This window comes from Bos mutus, chromosome X (assembly GCF_027580195.1).
Source record: "Bos mutus isolate GX-2022 chromosome X, NWIPB_WYAK_1.1, whole genome shotgun sequence".
Classification (NCBI taxonomy): domain Eukaryota; kingdom Metazoa; phylum Chordata; class Mammalia; order Artiodactyla; family Bovidae; genus Bos; species Bos mutus.
The window spans coordinates 71,183,293-71,207,596 of NC_091646.1; the positions used below are offsets into that span (position 1 = coordinate 71,183,293).

General features: G+C 45.0%; 2 protein-coding genes across 2 annotated transcripts; one reads left to right on the forward strand and one right to left on the reverse strand.

Annotated features, from left to right (window-relative positions):
- Positions 1–581: 581 nt before the first annotated feature.
- Positions 582–12,421, reverse strand: ARR3 (arrestin 3). Its single transcript, XM_070365785.1, has 16 exons — positions 12,405–12,421; positions 12,112–12,142; positions 11,901–11,961; positions 11,700–11,744; positions 6,913–7,112; positions 6,732–6,791; positions 6,505–6,572; positions 5,722–5,857; positions 5,453–5,537; positions 5,130–5,202; positions 4,596–4,733; positions 2,048–2,131; positions 1,767–1,790; positions 1,540–1,592; positions 1,229–1,238; positions 582–675 (listed from the first exon to the last, which is right to left on the reverse strand). Exons 1-16 carry the CDS (start codon positions 12,419–12,421, stop codon positions 582–584), a joined length of 1,179 nt encoding a protein of 392 aa, XP_070221886.1.
- Positions 12,422–22,882: 10,461 nt separating this feature from the next.
- On the forward strand, positions 22,883–24,031 carry P2RY4 (pyrimidinergic receptor P2Y4). The gene has a single exon (XM_005900839.2). The coding sequence runs from the start codon at positions 22,934–22,936 to the stop codon at positions 24,029–24,031; it is 1,098 nt and encodes a 365-aa protein (XP_005900901.1). The 5' UTR covers positions 22,883–22,933.
- Positions 24,032–24,304: the final 273 nt, after the last annotated feature.

The following is a 24,304-nucleotide window of genomic DNA, read 5'->3' on the forward strand; positions in this document are numbered from 1 at the left end:
CCCTAGGCCCCCACCACTCTGCCAGCCAAGGATTGCAGGGCTTGGGTTTGCACAGAGACTGGCGCTTGGGTGTGATGGATCCCAGGCTGAAGCCTCAGCAGTGGGGCCTTGTGGTGTGCTTTGTGCTTGGCAGGTGGGTGGCACTTGCTGCCTGGGGTCACATGGCACTCCATCCAACCATCAATCTCACCTTCAGGCCTGGGCTTGGGGCCATGCCCTCTCAGGCCCTGCCCACAGTCCTGAGGTGGGGCAGCTGGGCCGTGTTTGATCCTGGGAGTGGGATAGTTGGGGGTGGGATGAGGACAGGGATGGCCAAAAAGCTGAAGCACTCACAGAGGGTAGGTGGCCTTGCCAGAGGGAAGTCAGGGGTTGTTTGGAGGAAAAGCACATGCTGCAGGAAATCTAATCACTAGTGTGGAGTTGGGGTAAGAGGCTTGAGGCGGGGAGTTGGTTTATTCTAGATAGTTCCATTACCCTCCTCCAAGAGGAGGAAGTACCAAAGAGATCAGAAGGCACATTGGACAAGCTGATTTATTGAGTGTTGCAGGGGGCTCCCACATGTAGGTACTGGAGCCAGGCGCTCAGCTGCCCTCATTCCCCTCAGCTGCCAAAGCCTCCTGGCTCTCTCCACTGGGTTCCTGCTGAGCAAACTCCTCGATGACTATGTCCTCAGAGCTTGCAGAAGCATCAGAAGGGAACGGAAGGTTAGGAACAACTCTGAGCATCATCCACTCCCATTTCCTGACCCCAGAGCAGTGATCCCTTCCTTGCCACTCAGCTCAGACCCTCACCCCCTCTCAGCTGCCCCCACCCCACATAGACCACACTGGGCTTGTTTCCTTCATTCCTTCCCCAATCTCCCAACTCAAAAGTGCCCCCCTCAGAGGGGAAATAAGAATGGCGGGTGGGAAGGAGAGAAGGCATGGGAAAATGAAAAAAGAGAAGTAAGGGCTAGGAGGCAGGGTAAAAAGAAAAGACTGGAAGGGATGAGGGTGAAGGATGACAACTGGGAGAAAAGCAGGAGGTGGACGGCGGGGGATGCAAAAAGGGAAAGGGGCTTAGGAAAAGCACTACTAAACTATGACACGAAGTTAAACCATATGTTTCCACTGCACACCTATTGAAAACACTCCAGGGAAGCTTTTTAACATTTCCATTGTCATAAAATGGAGAGTGGCAGTGGGGAAAGGGGTGGGGGGCGGGGTTTCCAGGCCTCACATTTTCTTACCTAGCAGCCTCTGTAATGAGCATAGAGAGGGAAGGAAATGTGGATTAAAGCCAATAAGTTCCCTGAAGAAATGTCTTGTTACTCTTCCCTCTCCCTTTTTGACCATCTCCCTCTCATACATACACAATACATACACACATGCACGTGTGCACACACGCATACACACAATTGCCCTGCAAAGCTATTCACCCAACCTACCTACTGCTACAGAATCTCTATGCAAACTGCCAGTCCTAGATTCATGAAATTAGAATTGCTTGGTCCCCAACCCTCGGGACCACTGTTCCTGTGAGTCCCACCTGGTCACTCACCGTTTGATGGCTTTGGATGCATCAGGATCAAGGGGAGCTCCACACCAACATCACTGCAAGGATCCCAAGATTGGGTTACAGATCTCCCTCCAAGGCTACTCCCTGAACCTCTCTCCCTCAGTTTTTTGGTCCTAGGGTGCCCTTAGATTCTCCCTTATCACTCTTTTGATCTTCTGATTGCATCCTCCCTTTCTTGCCCTGGTTCCCCCCACCCCACAGTCTCTTACCTGGCTGTCAGGTCGCCTAGGATGCTGAGGGTAGAATGACACCCTAAAATTAGCAGCTGGAAATGGAAAGTAGCAACCTAATTTGACAGGGGAATTAGGGATTGTAAGGCCAACTCAACCACAGAATCGGTTTCTGGAAGGGAAGGTGGCCTGCTCATGGAGCTCACAGGTTTGGGAAATGGGTCCAGAGAAGGGGCGAGTTGAATGGGTCAGTCCAACTGGGAAGAAAACAAAAGTGGCTCCCCAGCCCCTGCCCAGACAGACCCTGCATTCTCACTCACCCTCCACAGGACACCATCAGGTTGACTCTGACTTTGTAGGACACCAGGATCCCCAGCAGCTCCTTGTCCACTCCTGGTCGAAGACTGGGAGGTGGTAGTATTCATCGTTGTGTGTTTGAGGGGAAATGGCTGTGAGGGAGCTAACTCATTCCGTCCCCCAGTCCCTTCCTGTGCATCTTTTGTCATCTGACAGGTCTCCCAGGCTCTGATCTCCGACTCACTGGGATCGCATTTCTGTTCCTCAAATCCAGTTTTACCATATCACCCTCTGCTCAGGAGGCTACCTCTCTGAATATAATTAATACACTGCTTGACTTTCACAACCCTTAACAATTTGGTCCCACCTAGCCTCTCTAACCTTCCTGCCCTAACTCCCTAACACCTGGGGTACGACCTAACCGGACCCATCCTCTCTCCTTGCTCAGAACAAGCCGTGCAGATTCTTACCTTCTAACGTTTTCCCAGGCTATATTCTCAACCTGGAACTCTCTTTTCTTCCTCTATTGCTATCCAAATCCAACACATTCTTCAAGATCTAGCTCCTTCTGTCTCCTCCAGCTATGCTGGCTTCTTTGAACTCCTATTGGATTTTTAATCTGAACTACACATACTAACATTTAACTGATAGATGGCATTCACATTCCTCTTTAATTTTTTTAATATAAATATTTATTTTAATTGGAAGCTAATTACTTTACAATATTGTATTGGTTTTGCACATCAACATGAATCCGCCATGGGTGTACACGTGTTCCCCATCCTGAACCCCGCTCCCACCTCCCTCCCCATCCCATCCCTCAGGGTCATCCCAGTGCACCAGCCCCGAGCACCCTATATCATGCATCGAACCTGGACTGGCGATTCGTTTCACATATGATAATATACATGTTTCAGTGCCATTCTGCCAGATTATCCCACCATCGCCCTCTCCCACAGAGTCCAAAAGACTGTTCTATACATCTGTGTCTCTTTTGCTGTCTCGTATACAGGGTTATCGTTACCATCTTTCTAAATTCTATATATATGCATTAGTATACTATATTGGTGTTTTTCTTTCTGGCTTACTTCACTCTGTATGATAGGCTCCAGTTTCATCCACCTCATTAGAACTGATTCAAATGTATTCTTTTTAATGGCTGAGTAGTACTCCCTTGTGTATATGCACCATAGCTTTCTTATCCATTCATCTGCTGATGGACATCTAGGTTGCTTCCATGTCCTGGCTATTATAAACAGTGCTGCGATGAACATTGGGGTACACGTGTCTGTTTCAATTCTGGTTTCCTTGGTGTGTATGCCCAGCAGTGGGATTGCTGGGTTGCATTCCTCTTTGTTCCCCATTTCAGCCATAAACTGAAGGCAGAGACTATCTTCAACTTCTTTGTACCCTCCCACATTGCTTAGCATAGAAATGATTATGTAACAAGCATTCAGTGAAAACTGACTGATTGAAAAATAAGGCACAGGAGTTCCCTAGTGGTACAGTGGATAAGAATCTGCCTGCCAGTGCAGGGGACACAGGTTCGGTCCCTGGTCCAGGAAGATTCCACATGCTGCAGGGCAACTAAGCCCTTGTGCCACAACCACTGAAGCCCACACTCTAGAGCCCATGCTCCGCAAACAGATGCCACCACAATGAAGAGTAGCCCCTGCTCACCTCAACTACAGAAAGCCCACACACAGCAACAAAGACCCTGTTCAGCCAAAAGTAATTAATTTTAAGAAAAGGAAAATACAGAAAGCCATATGATCTTGGAGATTTTCCAAGATTTTTCATTGCCCTGGGATGCTGATCCTCTATCTCCAAAGTAATGCTATTGGGATGATTTCTCAGTCTCTTTCAGGCAATAACAATGTATTGCTACATGATTGATAAAGCACAGAGAAAGGCAGTGGGAATGAATGCTTGTCAGATGGTGGCAGATGGTTTTCGGTAGGAGACACATCTTACACTAGGGCCTCCAAATGTTAGGCATCAGACCAAATGAATGATGATGTAATTCTGTCAGTTCCTATCATATTCTTTTTTGTCCTCTTTTCTCTCCATTTCTCATCTGTCTTCCACTGAACTTCTATCTTCACTAGAGAGTAGCTGCTACAGAGATCACAGTGTTAGAGCCAGATGACGTGATAGCATCTTTTCCACCTCTGCCACTGTGCAAGCTTGGACAAGTTCCTTCGTCTCTCTGAGCCTCAGGGCCATTAAGTGTAAAATAGAATAAGAACACATACCCAGCCTAATGGGATTCTTATGAGGATAACAGTACCATACATAAGACCTTTCTGAGCTTTAAAATATTATACAACATAAGGAATTTTTCCTATCCACTTTTTCCTTTCTTGTTGCCTATGACCTAAGCCTGTCCTTGGTCCCATGGGTATTATTTAGCTTACTGTTGGCCCTCTTGCCAAGAGGTGTCTCTGAATGTTTAAAATTTTTTTGAAACAGGTAGGCTTCATTGAAGGTGAAACCTCAGAACTGTGTATATAGCACACAGAATGGGTTGTGGGGTAGAAAATGAAGGCCAGGAGTTACATGTGAGCTTACATTGTGCTAGAGGCCAGATTGGTGTCACCCTGCTTGAGTTTGCCATCCAGTGCCAGGCCCTGTTTGTGGCAGTTGTCTGCCAAGAGCGGGGTTACTGCAAAGCTCTTGGAGAAGGTGGAGTTAGCAGCTATAGTCTCCCTTTGAAAGAAAAGAAGAGAAGAACTTAAGCTAGGCTTGCCAACTAAGTGATTCTTATTCCCAAGAGTATTTTGCACAATTCCATGAACCTACTGGAATATCCAAGAGAGCAGACATGTCTGACTGTGGAGAGTGGGAATGATTCACTCTGGTGGGAAATCATCTTATGCCCCCACCCTCTCTCAGAATTCGATGATCCTCTTGTGTGTATCCTCCCTCTAGCTCTCTTGAGAATCCCTCCCTTTTTCCACGTCAGCCCTCACCTTGACCTTCCTCAGTCCTGGCCTCTTCCCCACTTCCTTCTTTCCCCAATCCTCTCCTCTGCCTCCAGACCCCAACCCTCTTTCCACCACCCTACCCTTCAGCTCTCTGACCCCAGCCCCGGCGCCAGCTCACGTGAACTCCTGAACGAACACAGTCTTGGTGTACTTGTCTAGTGAATACAGGACGACATCTGTGATCTGGTCGACTGCAGAGCCAGGAAAAGCACATGACTATAGTTAGTCATCCTCAAGACCCCAACTCACTGCCCTTGTACACGGGCACACTTCATGTGGTGTACTAAGATGTGCATATATGGATGAACAGAGATGTATGTTTTGATAAGCTTGCAATGGAGGGAAAGCCTAGATGAATGCAGACTGGGTAAGTGGGGGCAGAGTTCTGGAAAGACGTATGGATTTGGGACCAGAGGCAGGGAGACAGGAAAAGAAGCTCACCTGAAATCTTGATTTTTTTGATGACCTTGTTGGTAGAGTTGTTGATGGAAACATTGACAGAGATGGGTTGGCCATGATAATTTACCTAAAGCAGGAGGAGAGGCCCGTTATAAGGTTGGAGGGAGAACACTCAGATAAAGACCTAGAATTTGTTTCCTCATCACTCTTGCCGACCTGGCCTCCACCCTTGTCTTCCCAAGTAGGAGATCAATAAAGAAAGGGTTTCAGAGCGGTTGCACGCTAGGGGACAAGAAATGGGGGTCACAAACCTCCTTGTCCATCCAGGCCTGGAGTTGTAGGGGCTGAGCTGACAGGAGGAAGCGGCGCACAGTCTGGGCCCAGGGGCCAGGGCCTGGTTCCAGGGGGGCAAACTGTATTTTCCGAATCACCAGCCGCACAGAGTCTCTAAGTAGAGGCCAAGGGGACAGCCAGAACATCTCCTTAGGACCCACAGCCCTTTCTTGTGCCAAACCTATAGCCCAGTCCTCACTTGGGTGGTGGAGGTGGCAGAAGGTTTCCCTCAGAGAATGCCTCTGGACCCTCAAGGTAGGTATCTAGACCATAGGTCAGCAAACTATGGCTCACTGGCTAAGTCTGGTCTGCTGCTTATGTCTGTATGGCCCACAAGCTAAAAATGGTCATTATATTTTCAAGTGATTGAAAAAAAATCAAAGAATAATATATCATGACATGTGGAAATTATATAAAATTGAAATTTCAATGTTCATAAAGTATTGGGACACAGCCATGCTTGTTCATTTGCATACTGCCCATGGCTGTTTCCATGCTGCAGTGGCACAGTTCAGTAGGTGCAACAGGAAGTACATTGTTCACAAAGCCTAATATTTCTTGTCTGGCTTTTGACAGAAGAGTTTGCTGACCCCATGCTCTAGAGCAAAGAAGAGAAATTAGAGGGGAATCAGAAATGGGCATCTGAATTGGTGGTGATGCTGCTACAGAGGTTAGAAGTAAGGATGTTTCTGTCCTGAGAGCAAGATCTGTTTCCTGGTGCAGGCTAGAGGCAGGGATTTGGAAGTTGACCACAGAAACACCTCTTGGAGACTTTCTCCTCCAGGTTTTCGGCACAGAAACTCTTCACTTCAAAGTCAACACCGCAGGCCTGCAAAGGGGCAGAGGCAAAGAGAACTCATTTCTGACACTGCCCACTCCCTTCCTCATGGGTTTATAAGGAAATATCTGATCCCATCCGTTAGCTGTCCCTTTCTCCAGTCTTGTCCATTTATCCCTCTGTCCATCTTTTTGAGAACCCAGACCTCACCTTTCCTGTATCATCAGGACCTGGCTGCAGTGTCACCGAACAGGGCAGGTTGACAACCATCTAAAGGATCAGAAGGAGGTCAGCAAACAGAAGAAATAGGGACCCCTTTCCTCTGTTCTCCTTGTTTAGCTTCCTCTCTTAATCTTCCCTAGAAGCCTTACCTAGGGCTTGGGGTCAGTACCTGCAGGGTAAAGGGGTAGGCATTGTCCCCCAGCTTGTGCAGCAGTCGCTCCTGCAGGACTGTGAGGGGGCCCCGGGGGCTGCTGGACTCAGCTGGGACCACTTGCTGGACCTGTACGTACAGATCTTTGCGGAATGTCAGACCAATCACATCCAAGTCATCATGGCCGTAGCGAAAGGCACAGGTCAACATGACAAACACTGCAGGCAAAGGAACAAGAGAGTGACCTGTCAGGTCTGAGGGGAAAGGAGATCTTAACAGTGGCAGAGGAAGCTCAGAGGAAGACATGGAGAAACAATGTAATATTATCAAACCAGTATGGCCATAAAGAAAAGGATTAACACATTTGACTACAGTAAAATTTAAAACTTCTTTACATTAAGTATCTTTATAAATAATGAAACAAGCAAAAGCCTGAGGAAATATTTGCAACACCTGTAACAAAAGTTTAGTGTTCATAGTATCTAAAAACACTCCCACAAATCAGTAATAAAAATACAAACATTCCAATATAAAAGTGTTCAAAATGTATGAATAGGCTCTACACAGAAGCGTGGAATGGAATAGCCAATGAAGTATGAAAACATGTCCACTCTTATTAGTAATCAGATAAATGCAAATTAAAGCCACAATGAGATAACATTTCTGCCTCCTCAGACTGTCAAAAATTTTTAAGTCTGACAGCACTAAATGTTGAGCAATGCTCCAGATATGAAACAATTGATTACATACTGTGGTGGGAGTATATGTTTGTACAGCCACTTTGGAAAACTGTGGGCACTGTCCAATAAAGTGGAATCTGCTCGTATCTTATGAAATAAGAAGAATTTAGTAGAACTCTTGCTCTTGTTTGTAAGGAGAAATATATGAAATGTCCATGGCATCAGTGTTTGTCATAGCATAAAACTGGAAATGATTTAAATACCTATCAGTGGGAGAGTGGGTAAACAGTTATGGTATATTCATATTGTGGAATATTAAACTGAGATTAAAATAATGAACCTGAACTCCATGTATTAACATGGTTAAGTCTCAAAAGTTGAGTAAAAGAAGAATGATATACACAATCATACCATGTATATAAAGTTGAAAAGCATGTAGAACAATACCAAAGTTGCTCACTGATATATAAATATAAAGTTAGAAGTATAGAAACATCATGGGAACAATAAATGTCAAATTTAGAATAGTTATTACCTGAGGTGGAGGGAGGAAGGAGTATGGGATTAGGGAAGGATACGCAGGAGACTTCAGTTGGTTTCTGTAATTCTTTTTAAAACTAGGTGATGGGTACAGGGTATTCATTGCGTAATTCTCTAGGGTCAGAACCTAGGTTTGCATACGACTTGTAGAAATCTGTCGTGTTGTCTGAGCCTCAGTTATTTCACCTGTCAATAATAGGACTGCAGAAGAGCTCTACAGTTATTATCTCTGTTTTACAGGTAGAGAAAATGAGCTCAGAGCAGCTAAATGACAGCCCAGGATTTTAACTCAGACATGACTCTAAAGCCCAGACTCGTGTGCACAACTTAACTCACAGGGTGGTTGTAAGGAGGTGATGTACGAGAAATCCCTGTGGAAATTTAAATTATAGATGTGGATGATGATGATGATCATGGGAATATTAGAGAAATGGAACAATAATAATTATACATCACAGCTAGTACCTAAGATTATTGGGACAAATAGAAAGCTACGTCATGCACTAGTGGAGTGTGGGACGGGGTACAGAGAGATATCTGTCCAAGGACAGTGACAGAGACTGAAGGAAGGAAAGATTTACAACAGGGGTTGGGGAAAAAATGGAATAGGGGTCAAGAATCTTATTTTTAATCAGGAGCCCTGACCCAAAGAAAAGAAAACTACCAAGAGCCGTAGAAACCAACTTATTTTTGTATTTTTAAGAAGTCAAAATATACAACAGCCAGATTATCTGCTTTTAAAATTACAAACAAGCAAAGAAAATGAATCTATATTCAAAAGATACAACAAAGACTGAAAGTAACGGTAATGGGAGTGCTTATAGTGACTGGGACAATGGGCAGCCTCATACCCTGCACGAAAGTGAAGTCGCTCAGTCGTGTCCGACTCTTTGCGACCCCATGCAACCCACCAGGCTCCTCTGTCCATGGGATTTTCGAGGCAAGAATACTGGAGTGGGTTGCCATTTCCTTCTCCAGGATACCCTGCACGAGGGAGAGTTAATTGGTACAACCATTTTGAAGGGCAATTTGGTGATAGAAAGCTTTAAAAATGTGTGACTACCCTTTGGCCATTCATTCCTTTTCCAGGCATTTAGTCTAAAGAAATAATTGAACAAGTATGAAAAGAAATACATACAAGTATGTACTTTATGGGGTTGTTTGTCATAGCAAAAAATGTCCAGTGGTTAAAGTTGGCTAAATACATTATGGTGCACTCACACAGTATAGTACTAGGCAACCAAAAAATGTATAGATTTTTACATATTGCAGAGGCAAAAAAGAAGGTTAGAAAGTATTATGTATAATATAGCATTTAAAATAAAAATATAGATATTTTTACACAGAAAATATGAATAAATGTGAACTGAAATATTTGTGATTATCTCTGGGTGAGAGCATTACAGTCTTTCTCCTTCATCTGTACTTTCTAATGTTTCTACATGAGGACAAACTTAACAATTTTCAAAAGATACAACAAATTAAATTCATCTTGGTTTCCCAGTTACGCCAAAAAAAGTGGGAAAAGGGAGAGCAAGAATAGGAAAAGGAAAGAGGGAGCAAAGGAAAGAAAAAAACAGAAGATGAAAAGAGGTTGCTGGAAGGAAGCAAGGGAAGGGATGAAGTGAAAGAGAGGAGAAATCAGAAAAAGAGGAGGGGCCAGGCAAAAGGGTATCTAATAGCCCCTGAGCTCAGGGTGTGTTAATCAGATGAATTGTTCTTGTCACATCCCGCTGTGGTATGTGGTGGGAAGGGCATCACCCCACCCCCCAAGATCTTATTGATTCTCTGACAGTTTACAATCATCCTTTTTTGTGTTAAGAAATAGCTTGTTTTAGTTTTTTAAATTCAACATCTAATTTAAAGTTATTTATATAAATAATACATATTAGTTGTGTGACAATTAGAAAACACAAACAAAAAGAGAAATCAAAGTTCTGCCATCATACGTATTTCAGAGATAACTGCTCTTAATTTGTTTCATTTGCTTCCCAACTTTGTTTCGGTAATTAAATATAAGACCACCTTAGATATTTATGACTTATCTTTCATTGCCTTTTTGAAATGAAACATTTTATTTTGAGATCAGTGTAGATTTACATGCCGTTGTAAGAAATAATACGGAAAGATCCCACATCAATTTTTGTTAAACCACACTTCATTCACACTACCACATATATTGCCCTACAACTGGCCTTTTTCATTTAGTGGAGTAGCGTTAGCATATTTTACATCAACAAATGCACCTCAAAAGAAAAAAATACATATTTGGAAATATTATGCAAGTAAGATTATCTTGATAAAAGTAACAAAGTATATAAAAAAGCTAAGGAATAAATTTAAATACATACAGCTTAAATGAATAATAATATAAAACTACTAAGGGACATGATTAAAATTAAAGGAATAAACACATTTTATTTCCTGGGTCGACATACATTTTTTAAACTGAAGATTTTTTTCTGTAGGTTATTCTGGAAATTTTGTAGGGCTGTGAAAAAATGATTTAGGGTTTAGAACTACAGAGTAATTGAGACTCTTAAATAAGTTGATTAATTTACTGGCTATACCCCCAAATTCCTCTGATATTTAAAAGTGGATGGACTGCTTATCCACACTGTTTAATCTGAGCAATTAAGTTTGGTTTATTCCACAATACCTAAAGGTTACATTTGAACTAGTATTCATCAATTTGTTCTGAACCTTTTTCAAATGGAACCCAATTTTCAATCTGTTGGATCACAGAGCAAGAATTAAAGAAAAAAATGGCAAAGCAATTATTTCAGTGTAATCTAGAACTATAATACTATAACCAGAGTAATGTCTTTTGCTGTTACTTGCTGTAGTTATTGTTTTATTTCTTTGTTTGGGATTTTTTTTTTAATGGAAAAAATGGGTTTCCCTACACAAAGGAGATATGGAAAAACATACGCAAATAAAGGGAAAAAGAAATGCAAAGGAATGCAAAGTGGCAGCCTGAAGGTCACATCCAGCCCTTGGAAAAATAAAATTTTTTGATTTATCCAAATCAAAGAGAGATTTAAAAAATATCTCTTAATTAGCTGCCAACATTTGAAAATCAGGACATTCGCTTAATGCAAATTTTAATAATTTAATCCATATTTTAATAATATGGATTTCTGGTGTACTGGATCTTTCAGTAGGCAGTCTAAGTGTGTGTTCAGGTTAGCAGTGAAGCAAAGGCCCCACCAACAATAAGGGAGAAAATCAGAGATTTTAGAAAAAAGCATTTAATTTCAGCACACATGTAAATTTTGTGTGATCTTGGAAAAGAAAATGTAATTAATGCTTTAGAAATATATCTACTTTAAATATTATTTGGGAAGAGGCACTAGAATCTTTTCAGACTTTGAGCCTCTCAAAGTCTTATTCTGACCTTTATTTCCAGTTCTTCTTTAACAACCAGAGAATTTAGCCACACTGGACTGAAATTCCCAGTTGTTAGCTTCTATCAGATAAGACATTCACAGTCCCATCCACTTTTTAATTTTCTTATAACTCTCTGGTCCACTCGTCCAGTGGGGTCCCTAGCATATACACAGACCAACAAGGATTTTTACTTACTCTTTCGGCCTTTTAAGTACTCAGGGTCAACCAGGACTACACCATCTATGGAGAGGGGGAGAGACGGCACCCTGGTCAGGAAAAGTCCTCAGACTATGAAACAGAAGCTCCTCTTCTGCATGGTCCTTTCTTGGCTTTCTTTCACTCCCTTGCTCCCACTCCCCTTCTCCCCAGGCTCTTTGCCTTTTCAGACTCACTGACCAATGGGTTCCACCATGTCCACATGGTCCACGAAGTCCCGTTTCCCCAGGTAGATGGATAGCTGTTGTGGAACAACCTCCCATGTTACTGTCATAATCTTCTTTTAATGGATTCCCCTGAAGGCCCCAACCCAAACCCCTGAGACCTTGAAGGACATACACATCTATCCCTTTTCCCCTTTCATTTGCCCAGCTGGGTCAGGTTCTCTCACCTTGCCATTGGAGCAGGTCTTCTTAAACACCCTAAGAGGAGAAAATCAGAGGACATGGAAGGGGATTGGAAGAGAAGGGAGGGGGAGAAGAAGGGAAAGGAAAGAAAGGGAATTGGGGAGAAAAGGAAATATTTCTAGTATTAGAGGAAGAGGCCCAAGGAAAATGAAGTGACACCCAGGTGGAGGCAACACAAGTAGAAGAAAGGTTGCAAACCCCTCCACCCCAAAGGCAAGTCGTTGGGTTTGGGTAAGCCACAAGTCACAGAAGCAGAGAATTAGGAGTTCTTACATACCTAGACATGTTGGCCATGGTGTGGATGTTGAGCCTTTTCTGGCAAGAGGGGAAGGAGGGAGGCTCAATCATTTGGTCCCATTCTCCTTACCTGGCTTTGATATGCCATCTGGACACACCTGGTGTGACATAACCTTTTCTTCTTAGACACCTCACCACCATCCATGCTTCCTATTCTCCCTCCTACTGGGTTACTTATTCAGGCATACTCTCACCCATCCAGGACACAGGAAAAAACTCCCCTAGTTTTTACAAATTATTGACCAATCATACTGTTTGTTCTCCAGAAAGGATGAGGCTTTATTAAATAGCTGGGGCCCTCTCCTCTTGAGAGTGTTTTGGGAGAAGGAATTTGTTTGGAGAAAGGCCTTCATCCAGCAAAGTATGAAGAAAATTGTACTGGATGAGGTTGAGCATCACCTAGCACAGAGTAGATGCCAAGACATGTTTGTTAGATACATGAATAAATGAATGAACAAAACCCAGACTCTGGTTTTTTCAATGGATTCTGAGCCTGAGTTCACCTCACGGTGGCCTTAACACAGCTAAGAAAGGAGAAAGGTGCAGATGAGTAAAGGTGCCCTCATGTTCTTGGTTGTTGGTGGCAGAAGCTGCTATGGAAGTTGAAAGCCTTCCTTGAACCTATTCACTGTTCTCATCATCCTCCCCAGATTTGCCCACTCTTACCCCCATCAATGTCGCCAGGTGCTAAACCTTGGAGTAGGGATCTTTAGAGAGAGAAAGATATCTCGCTAATGCTTTTCTTTAATGTGTATTAGATCTGGCCCGAGAGGAGCTTAAGGGAGTTTTCGGAGGTCTCTTCCAGGGTATCTGGGCCTGAGTGCCTGTCAGCTCTGTTGGGAAAGGTGCCCCTCAAATGCTTCTTGATATATTGAGGAAGGTGCTAAGGGCAGGGGATATGGGACCTAGTATGGGCTGGAAATAAGAGGACTTTGGACTATTTACCTGGGGAGGAAGGTGAAGCTCACATCCGTCTCCAGCTCTGGTCGCTATGCTCGCCTCTCCAACCTCTTATACCCAAGGCCCTGTGAATTTTCAGATTGGTGGGGGTCAGGGGAGAAGAATAGGGTCCTGGGCGGGGGGCGGCGCATAAAATACTGCTTTATAAATAGCTCAGGTGCCAAGAGTTTGGAAAGCAGATTAGTGGACAAGAGATTAGTTGCTAAAAGATTAGCTGTTTGCTGCTGGGACAGGGCCAAGGTCAGGGGTTGAATCTGATGGTGTTAAAGTCAGGGGAGCTTGAGAAAAGGAACTATAGGGTTTTGGCCTCGTGAGGATCCCTGAGGACTGGGATCAAAGGGGAGTTGGGGATATTAAAAGAAATGCAAGGTGAAGGATAGAAATAGGAAGGCTCAAAGTATAAGCCTTTGTGATTCTGAAAGGAGAATCTTGTGTCACATTCCAGTCTTTCTATATCTCTTGATCAGGTATAACAGGCCACACAAAAGCCAAGGTTATGGGAAAGAGCACCCTTTCCTAGCCCACCACTACTTGGGACTTGGGACTCTTGAAGTGATGTTTAGAGACCCAATTATCCCAGATTATGTGCACAGCAGGAGTAGATCTCCTGTAAATGGGGGTGGAGTGGGCAGGGGAGGCTGAGTGTACTGAGCTGTGTGCACACATCTGTGAGCCTTGAACTTCTTTTCTTGTTGAAGAGGAAGGTAACACAGATTCTTGGCCCAGGGGCAGGTTATCCCAGCAGAATGTTGCCTGTGGACAGAAAAAGCAATTGACATCTTTACATGTCTGCCCCCACACAGCCAACCTTCCCCCATACGCACCCTCAGCCCTTGACTCACTCCAATCCCTAAAACTAAGTCCACGCTATAGGCCCTAAGCAGCTTCCCTCACCTCATATGACCACTCATGGAATTAAAGATATTTCTGTCCTGCAGCTGCCAGGACCCCTGCAATGGCAGCAACAAAAGTAATCTTCCTTTCTTGGCTGTCCTTCCCATAGAACCCAGGCCCAGGTTTCATGGACATGGGGGATATAGAGACAGGATCTCCAAACTCTGGGGGTACAGGACCCCACCCTACTTTACCTCACCATAGCGCTGGCTGGGCTTCAGTACCTATCCACAGATGCAGCCTCAAACCTCCAGGACAGCCTGTCCATTCCTCACAGGGTGTCCACGGCTGTGGCTCAGGGGCTGGGCCTTCCCTACCTCCTGCTCGCCACTGTGGGTGCTGAACAGCTGTCCTTATTCTCTTTGCCCAAATAACCATGTTAACCTTTGCCATTCCTTGTCAGTATGCACCCCATGGCCTTGGCTTTTAGTCGTTGTAACTCTCTGCTTCTTTAGCTAGAGCTAGAAGCCCAGACTCTGAGGGGAAGGTTGGTGTCCAGGGAGAAGGTAAAGTCAGAATGAATGTTCTTTTGGACTAGGCTTCAACCTATTTTTGTCTTTAGACCCACATTTGAAGCTTAGCCTTTCTTTCGAATCAGGTCCATGGTCCTCCCAGCAGGAAGAAAGTAGATCTGGTAGGCCTTTAATTCATTTCTATGATTGAACTTAAATCATTCTCTCTTTTCCTGAAGTATGTGCATTTCTTGACTGAGGTATAATTTAGCAAAAGTAAAATGCACAAATCTCAATTGCACAGCTTGATGAATTTTTACCTACTGTGGAAAGCTGAATAATGGGCCCCCAAAGATATCAGGTCCTAATCCCGGGAAGCAATGAATTTTACCTTATATGGAAAAAAGGAACTTTGCAGATGTGATTAAATTTAGGATCTTGAGAGGGGGGAGACTATTTTGGATCATCTGGGTGGGCCCTAAATGTAATCACTAGTCTCTTTATGAGAGGGAAACAGAGGGAGATTTGACTGCTGAGACAGAAGGCAGTGTGAGGATTGCAGCCAGATGCGATGCTACAGGCTTGGAAGATGGAGGAAGGGAAGATGGAGGAATGCAGCTCTAGAAACTGGAAAAGGCAAGGACACGGATTCTCTCCAGTAGTCCCTCATAGTTGCAAGATGGCTGTCACAGTTCAGGCATAGCCCTGCTTATACTTTGGTTTTGGCCCAGTGAACCTGATTTTGGACTTCTGATCTCCAGAACTATAAAAGAATAAATGGTATTTTAAGCCATCAAATCTGTGGTAATTTTTTTGCAGCAGTAATAGGAAATTACTACACCTATGCCCAGATCAAGATATAGAACATTTCTAGCTCCCCAGAAAATTCCCTTGTGTCCCTTTCCAGTTAGTAGTCTCCCAAAGAGAACCATCACTCTGGTTTCATTTTGATTAGGAGTATTTTCATTTTAGGGCTTCCCAGGTGGTGCTAGTGGTAAAGTGCCAGTGCAGGAGATGTAAGAGACATGGGTTCAGTCCCTGAGTCGGGAAGATCCCCTGGAGGAGGGCATGGCAGCCCACTCCAGTATTCTTACCTGGAGAACCCAATAGACAGAGGAGCCTGGCAGGCTATAATCTATAGGTCACACAGAGGTGGACAGGACTGAAGCGACTTAGCACACACATTTGCATTTTATGAGGAGGCAAGAGTAAGAAGGCAAAGGAATGCATCTCTAATGGTGAAGTATCTGGCCCCTGTGATAGATTGAGGGGAGAGCTATTTTCAGGTCTTTACCCACCCTCACTCTGCACACCCCAATGATATTTCCAAACCTGCCCTTCCAGTTAGGAAGTGATGATCAGATCTCTGAGTGAGAAATGGTTGGCTTATTCCATAAGGCATCACAGCAGACAGTATTGTTCATCAACTCAATAGGCATCTCTCACTTCCTTCTTTTTGTTTTTATAATTCATTTATTTTATTTTTGGTTGAGCTGGGTCTTCATTGATGCCCTCGGGCTTTCTCTAGTTGCATAGAGAGCTGGGGCTACTCTTCTTGCAGTGCACAAGATTCTCATCATGGTGGCTTCTCTTGTTGTGGAGCAGGGGCTCTAGGCACATGGGCTTCAGTAGTTAAAGCATACGGACTCAGTAGTTGTGGCACATGGGCTTTAGTTGCCCACAGCATGTGGAATCTTCTCCAACCAGAGACTAAGCCTGTGTCCTCTGCCCTGGCAGGTGGATTTTTTTTTATATATCTATATCTATCTATCTTTATTTATTTTCTTATTAGGCTGCATTGGGTCACCAGGGATCAAACCTGGGTCCCCTGCCTCGAGAGCCTGGAGTCTTATCTACCGGACCACAGGGAAGTCCTTGCCCTTCCTTCTTGTGGACAGAATCCTCATTTTTCAGGTACCCCACCTTCCTCCACATGGCTCACTTCTGCTCTTGGCCAGTCATGATCATTTCATCCTCCTTGCCAGTTGTTGGTTTAGTTATAGGCATAATGAAAGTCAGGCCACTGAGATATGAGGGGAAGCATGGTAGGGCGATACTGGGAAAGGTTTCCTGAGTAATAAAAATAAACACACAGGAAGAGAGCCCTTCCTGTCCTATCGTCAGTGGTATTTCCACATTTGGTTGGATGCAATGCCAGAAATAAAACAGCCACCTTGTGACCATGACGGTTGCTGAACAACCGGCTGAAGGGTACAGATCAGAAAGATGGAAAGAGTCTTTCTTCATATAAAGAATTTTTTAATGACAATGTTAAACTGTTGAATTAGCCAACTCAAAAGCTCCCTGCTCCTGGACTTAGATTATATGTTTCCGTATTTTAAACTCAGCTGAGTTGGAATATTCTGTTATTGCAGCTGACAGCATACCAGCAGACTTAAGTGGCATGTGGACAATGGCACTGTCTCAGTGTGGGAGGATGGAGAGGAGGCAGACTAATCAAATAGTAGAAACAGAGACTTCCCCTGCTGTCCTAGGTACTGGACACAGAGGTTCTGGCCTCTAGTCTAAAGTTGTTAACAGCCTCGCTGGAGATAAAGAGCAGACATTTAGAAACACTAAAAGGGAATGCTTCAGAAAAGACCCCTGCTACAACACTAACCTGGATACAATTATATGGAACCAGCCAGTCTCCCATGATTTTACTAATAAATTTGGATTGTTCGGGATTTCAGGTTACTGCTCCTTTCCATCAAGCCTGTGGGGACTGTCCTGTTCCACTCCACACTGCACCTTACTCTCAGCAGGTGACCTCACTTTTTCACCTCACAAAGAAAACCTAGGCAATTGGGGTGAACTTCTCAATCTCCAAACCCTCCAAATTCACGTATACTTTAATTCCTAACGATTAAGAGGCTGATAACTGCCAGACACTGAGAGTTGACACATTGCCTCATTTTCTCCTCACAACAAGGTCGCTACTCATGTCCTCATTCTATACATGAGTAAATAGAAATTTAGGAATACTTATCCACAGTCCTATAGCTAGTAGGTGATGAAGCCATAGGTAAACTCTAAGTCTGTATGACTCCAAAGCGTGCATTTCCCCCACTATTTCACTTTTCTCTCCTGTTCTTCCTTCCTTCCTTCCTCCCCACACCCCCACCCCCAACTCAGAGAAAGAGATTAGAAACCATGCCTTTCTCCCTTGTCCTTCTTTAGGCCCCAAGGAAACAGTTAACATTGCAGAGAAACTGTCATCAAGACATTTATGAATATTAGATATGAGGGGCCAAGAGGGGGAAGACTGGAAGAGTAGGGGCACCGAAGGATCTCAGCAACAACAGTATCCATGTTGCTCCTTTCTGTCATGGGAAAGAAGATAATGAACTTTGCCTGGCACACTAAATTCTAGATATCAATGAGATACCCAAGTGGATACATGTTACAGCAAACAATAAATACAGGGCTTATAGATGTGAGAATCGTTCAATTCAATTAACTGTAACAGGGACTATTCATTCATGCAACAAATATTTCTTTAACACCAGGTGGCGCTAGTGGTAAAGAGCCCACCTGCCTAATGGAGGAAATGTAAGGAATGCCAGTTCAGTTCCTGGGTCGGAAAGATCCCCTGCAGAAGGGCATGGCATCCCAGTCCAGTATTCTTGCTTGGAGAACCCCGTGGACAGAGGATCCTGGCGGGCTACAGTCCATGGGGTCCCAAAGAGTCGGACTCGACTGAAACGACATAGCTCATAGGCTCTTGTATACGGTTTATCTACTTTCTTAACATTGAAATGAAAGGCATTTTTTGGACAACAAGGTGTATAATGTGGAAAAAAATCCTGGAACATATATCATCATAACTTTACCTGGAAGGCTTTGAGAAAGACAGAAGTAAAACCAAATGCTTGTTCTCAGGTAACTCTGGGTATTATTTGGGAGTGGGAAGATCTGGAGGAGATAGATAAAAACACAAATGAGTATAATTCCAGGCAGTCTGTAGTATGTGCCATAATCTCAGTAGAAATCAAATGTGATAAGAGTGTGAGAAATTTGGTTGGAGACAGATTTGTATGCTGGAATCTCAGTTCAGTTCAGTTCAGTTCAGTCACTCAGTCGTGTCCAATTCTTTGCGACCCTATGGACTGCAGCTCGCCAGGCCTCCCTGTCCATCACCAACTCCCAGAGTTTACTCAAACCCATGTCTATTGAGTCGGTGATGCCATCCAACTATCTCGTCCTCTCTTGTCCCCTTCTCCTCCCACTTTCAATCTTTCCCAGCATCAGGGTCTTTTCCAACGAGTCAGTTCTTCGCATCAGGTGGCCAAAGTATTGGAGTTTCAGCTTCAGCATCAGTCCTTCCAATGAATATTCAGGACTGATTTCCTTGAGGATGGACTGGTTGGATCTCCTTGCAGTCCAAGGGACTCTCAAGAGTCTTCTCCAACACCACAGTTCATTGGTCATTATAATTATTCATAACTTGTAAGTTAAATCATGACAGTGGATGGAGAGAGAGAGATGGAGAGAGGAATAAACAATGGAAGAATGGAAAGAGAGGAGAGGAGAGAAGAGATTCTGGGAATAAGCCTTGGGGAAGGGTCACATTTGGAGGAAGGAGGACAGAAAGGAGCCAGGGAAAGAGACAGAAGGAATATCCAGAGGAATAGGAGAATCAGAGTAATGTAAAGTCACAGAAATGAACGTGAGGAAGAGTTTCACAGGAGAGAGCCAGTCTGGTCTGCAGCCTTTCATAAAGTAGGCATTCCTTTTGGCCTAGGTGACATCAGTGGAAGCTACTTCCGGTTGGGGAATGTTGGGAGAGGTGTTTTCCTGAAGTAGCCACTGGGTGGTAGTGGTGGCAGCGGCGGCAGCTGCAACTATCCAGGGACCGGCAGAAACACGGCAAAGCTAAATCAGCTTGAAGCAGTAGGAGAAAAACTGGCTCCTGCTGGGGCTTCTCTAGTTTTGTGGACACTGGAGTGTCCTCTTGAGTATATGCCAAGCCTCAAATCACATTTGTCCTCCTCTGAAGAAGCCAGCTTCATCCCTGGGAGCAGAGTAAATAGTATGAAGTACTTCATAGATCAGCAGCATTTTAAGGGGCTTCCCAGGTGGTGCAGTAGTAAAGAATCCGCCTGCCAATGCAAAAGACTAAGAGATGCAGGTTGGATCCTTGGATCTGGAAGATCCCCTGGAGGAGGGCATGGCAACTCACTCCAGTATTTATGCCTGGAAAATTCCATGGACAGAGGAGCCTGGTGGGCTTCAGTCCATGGGATCTCAAAGAGTTGGACATGACTAAACACAGCAGCACACATAGTTTGCAAAGTTTTTACATCTATTAACCAATTCAGAAAACCCTGAAAGGTTGATATTATTGACCCCACTTCACTGATGAGAAAACTGAGATAACTGATCCAGGGTGACACAATTAATATGTGGAAGAACAAGGATTTGAATTCAGGTGTGTCTGGCTCCAAATACCTGGGCCTTTTGTGCAATATCACAGCATTCAGCTATCCAGGACTCAGGCTATGATCTCTTCTTCCTTGCCTACCTTTTATCCACACCCTCTCCCACTCCCCACCACTGGGCAAGGATATTCAGGTTTCTCCTCCCAAAGAGATTTCTGGACCTTCCAGGAGATCTAGATTCTAGCTTCTAGAGCCTCCCCTGCAGCCCTGCCTCCTCCTCCCAGGATCCAGCTGGGTAATATTTTTAGAACCTGAAGATCAGGTTCAGAGTCTCCATTGTTTTGCAGCTCCCTTCAGAGTGGTTCTGCTGTAGTCATCTCTCCCTTGCCAAGAGCACCCTCACCCTCAGAGTCCTCCAGGCCCAGAACTTGCTTCCTGAGCCTAAGACCTTCATAATCACTCAGCCTTAGTTAGTCCCAGGAACTTCAGGCCCAGAGCGCCTGACAATTCTGCATTCCCTAGTACTAGCCTCTTAAGCATCTAGGTTTGGCATCTGTACTTCCTTGGCTGTATTCAGACAAGGGTCTTCTGGGGTGACAGAGAGATGAGAGGTGGCGTGTAGAAAGAGGTGGAGACTATAAGGGAAGCATGTTGGTTAGCATCCTTGGGGAAGAGTGAACCATGTCCTCACCACCTCCTCTTATGTGTGTAATTATTGTTCAGTCGCTCAATCGTGTCTGACTTTTTGCGACCCCATGGACTTCAGCATGCCAGGCTTCCCTGTCCATCACCATCTCCCAGAGCTTGCTCAAAGTCATGTCCATTGAGGCAGTGGTGCTATCCAACCAACTCATCTTCTGTTGTCCCCTTCTCCTCCTGTCTTTAATCTTTCCCAGCATCAGAGTCCTTTCCAGCTCAGTAGTCCTCTTGAAATTGACAGGTGAAAGAACCTCATCTTTCCCCAGATCTACTTTTCTCATAGCCTTCCTCATCTTTGTCAAGGGTATAAGTCCAGTTGCTCAGGCCAGAAATCTTCGAGTTATTCTTGACTCCTCTCTTTCTCTTATATCCCTTATCAATAACTATTGTTATCTTTACTTTCAAAATCTGGCCAGACTCTGCCACTTCTTACAACCTTCACCACTGTGGTCCAAGCCACCATCATCTTTATTGGCAATAGTCCCTGATCTGGTCTTCCTCCTGTGTACACCATCCTGTAGTCTGTTCTCAACATAGAGCTTGCCAGAGAGCCTTCTAAAATGTGAATCAAATCCTGACACTTGTCTCTTCTAAACCCTCAATGGCTTCTCAGTCACTGAAAGAAGAAGCCAAGGTGTCCTCACAATGGCTTCCAAGGACCTTCATGATCTGGTTCATGCTGAACTCTCTGACTTCATCTCTGTTTCCTCTTCCTCACAATCATCTGGTCTTTGTTTAAAGTCACCCTAATATTTAAAACAGAAACACTCTATTTTTTTTTCTCCTATACTTTTTTCCATAGCAATGATCATGATCTGTATATTTTACTTGTTAATTTTATTATCTTTTCCTTCCCACCAATATGTAAGCTTAATTAGAGTAGGAGTTTTTGTTTTGTTTAGTACTGGTGAACTACCAGTGTCTAGAGCTGGACCAAGCACATAGTAGGCTCTCAGAAAGTATTTGCTTATCCTTTCCTAGATTGTGGCCAGTGGCTTAGAGAGGCCACTGAGATAGCAATTAAGTCCATGGATGTTAGAGCCTGATTTAAAAGCCAGCCTGCCTGGGTTCAAATCTTGACTAATTAAATACTTCAACTCTCTGTGCCTTAGTTTTCTCATCAGTAAAGTAGGGATAATCATGATACCTACTTCAGAGAGCCTGTGAAGCCCTTAATAAGTATAAAGCATTTAGAACAGTGCCTTGCGTGTAGTTAGTGCTATATATACATTTCTTATAATTAGATGCACACGGAGTTAAGATTTATATCAGTAGTTTAGATTTTCTAAAACTTCATTTCCCATTTTTCTGCTCATACAGATTTCTATGATCATCCTTCAGGTTTGGTTATCTCCAGTGGCCTGGCTCTTCATCTGTCAACTTGGACGTTTCCTTGTGTACTGTCTCCTACTGTCATTTAGAAGCTGTTAAATAGTAATCTCGCTGGGCCCCAGTTTCCCAATCTTGATGGGCCTTGCTATCGCTAATGATTTCCCAGGACGGGAGGAACCCCACCCCCAATCCCGCCTCCTTGGTTATGCCCTCTGGCTGCCAAGGGGAAGGGTGACAGAGTCAGCTGGGCTCAGCCTCAAGGGGACCAGGTAGGATGCATGCCAAGTTTCTTCGGTAAGGGTGGCAATGGGGCTCTGGGCTGGCCCAGGCTGGGGGAAGGCGTCAGAGATCACTTAGTACAGAGACACTGGGACCAGGGGAGAGAAGTCACTGTGTGGAGAGATGCCCTCTTCACAGTGATGTCGCTCTTCTGGTGAGCTGGGAGAAAATTTGGGTCTGGGTATCTTCCCACAGTGGTCCTGGTAGACCCCAATTCCCTTCAGCTAGCTAAGCCCTGAAGGACAGAGTTAGCTGCAGAAGAACAACCCAAATCCACTGACTGCCCTCCTGAGCCGCACTGCTGCCTGCTACCTACTACTCCCTGGGCTGGACCAAGGGATCTCTGGAAGAAGCCAGGCTGGCCTAGGTTACCTCCAGATGCATCCTCTCAACCCCTACTTGTGCCTCAACCATTGCCCTCCCCATTCTCTGCTTTCTTTCCCCAGGTTAGGGCTAGGTGGCCAGGGAAATCCAGCTATCCTCACTCTGCCCTTTCTGCCTCTAGGGGCACCATGGCTGGTACAGAGTCCTTGCTGTTCACAACCTTAGGCGCCCACTCAGATCCTGACAACAGTGAGATGGAACTGGACTGCCAGTTTAACGAGGAGTTCAAGTTCATCCTGCTGCCTGTGACCTATGCAGTTGTCTTCCTGCTGGGCCTAGGCCTCAATACCCTGACCATCTGGCTCTTCCTCTTTCGCCTCCGACCGTGGGATGCAACAGCCACCTACATGTTCCACTTAGCCCTGTCAGATACTTTGTATGTCCTATCACTGCCCACTCTTGTCTACTATTACGCAGCCCGCAACCACTGGCCCTTTGGCACTGGGCTCTGCAAGTTCATCCGCTTTCTCTTCTATTGGAACCTCTACTGCAGTATTCTTTTCCTCACCTGCATTAGTGTGCACCGCTACCTGGGCATCTGCCACCCACTGCGGGCGCTGCGCTGGGGCTGCCCACGCCTTGCTGGCCTTCTCTGCCTGGCAGTTTGGTTGGTCGTAGCTGGCTGTCTCGTGCCCAACCTGTTCTTCGTCACCACCAGCCCCAAGGGCGACACCGTCTTGTGCCACGACACCACTCGGCCTGAGGAATTTGACCATTATGTGCACTTCAGTTCGGCAATCATGGGGCTGCTCTTTGGTGTTCCCTGCCTGGTCACTCTTGTCTGCTATGGACTCATGGCCCAGCGCCTGTATCAGCCCTTGCCAGGGGCCACCCAGTCATCTTCCCGTCTGCGCTCTCTGCGTACCATCGCTGTGGTGCTGACTGTCTTTGCTGTCTGCTTTGTGCCTTTCCACATCACCCGCACAATTTATTACATGGCAAGGCTGTTGGAAGCTGACTGCAGGGTGCTGAACATCGTCAACTTGGTCTACAAAGTGACTCGGCCTCTGGCCAGCGCCAATAGCTGCCTGGATCCTGTGCTCTATTTGCTCACTGGGGAAAAGTACCGACGTCAGCTCCAGCAACTCTGCAGGGGTAGCAGGTCCCGGCCTCCCAGGGCTTCCTCCTCTCTGGTGCTGGTGTCCCTGCCTGAAGACAGCAGATGCAGGTGGACAGCCGCCCCCCAGGACAGCGGCTGCCCCACCCCTTGGGCAGATAGTTTGTAACACTGGAAGCTGGGAAGTGAGAGAAAGGGGGTGAGTGCAGAGCAGAGGGGAGGGAATCTAATAGTGACACCAGATCTGGCTGCTTTCTCCTCTTCTCTGGGCTCTGGAAAGAGGCCCTCATCTTAAGGTTTAGGAGGAGCCAGAGAAATCGCATGTGACCCTGTCACTCCTAAACCCTTCAGTTGCCCTCTCCTTTTTAGCCCAAAACACTAGAAGCCACTCTTTTTCCTCAACTCCTTTCTCTTGTTTCTGTCCTCTTCCTGGGGCTACTGG

What these genes read in the sequence shown, in the direction of transcription:
- ARR3 (XM_070365785.1), bottom strand. An exon ending in AGACCTGCTCCAATGGCAAG is followed by an intron (nt 11,962 to 12,111) that starts GTGAGAGAACCT and finishes GTTCCACAACAG; the next exon opens with CTATCCATCTACCTGGGGAA. An exon ending in GTGTTCGTTCAGGAGTTCAC is followed by an intron (nt 4,734 to 5,129) that starts GTGAGCTGGCGC and finishes TTTCTTTCAAAG; the next exon opens with GGAGACTATAGCTGCTAACT.
- P2RY4 (XM_005900839.2), top strand. Translation starts at nt 22,934, where the DNA reads ATGGCTGGTACAGAGTCCTTGCTGTTCACAACCTTAGGCGCCCACTCA.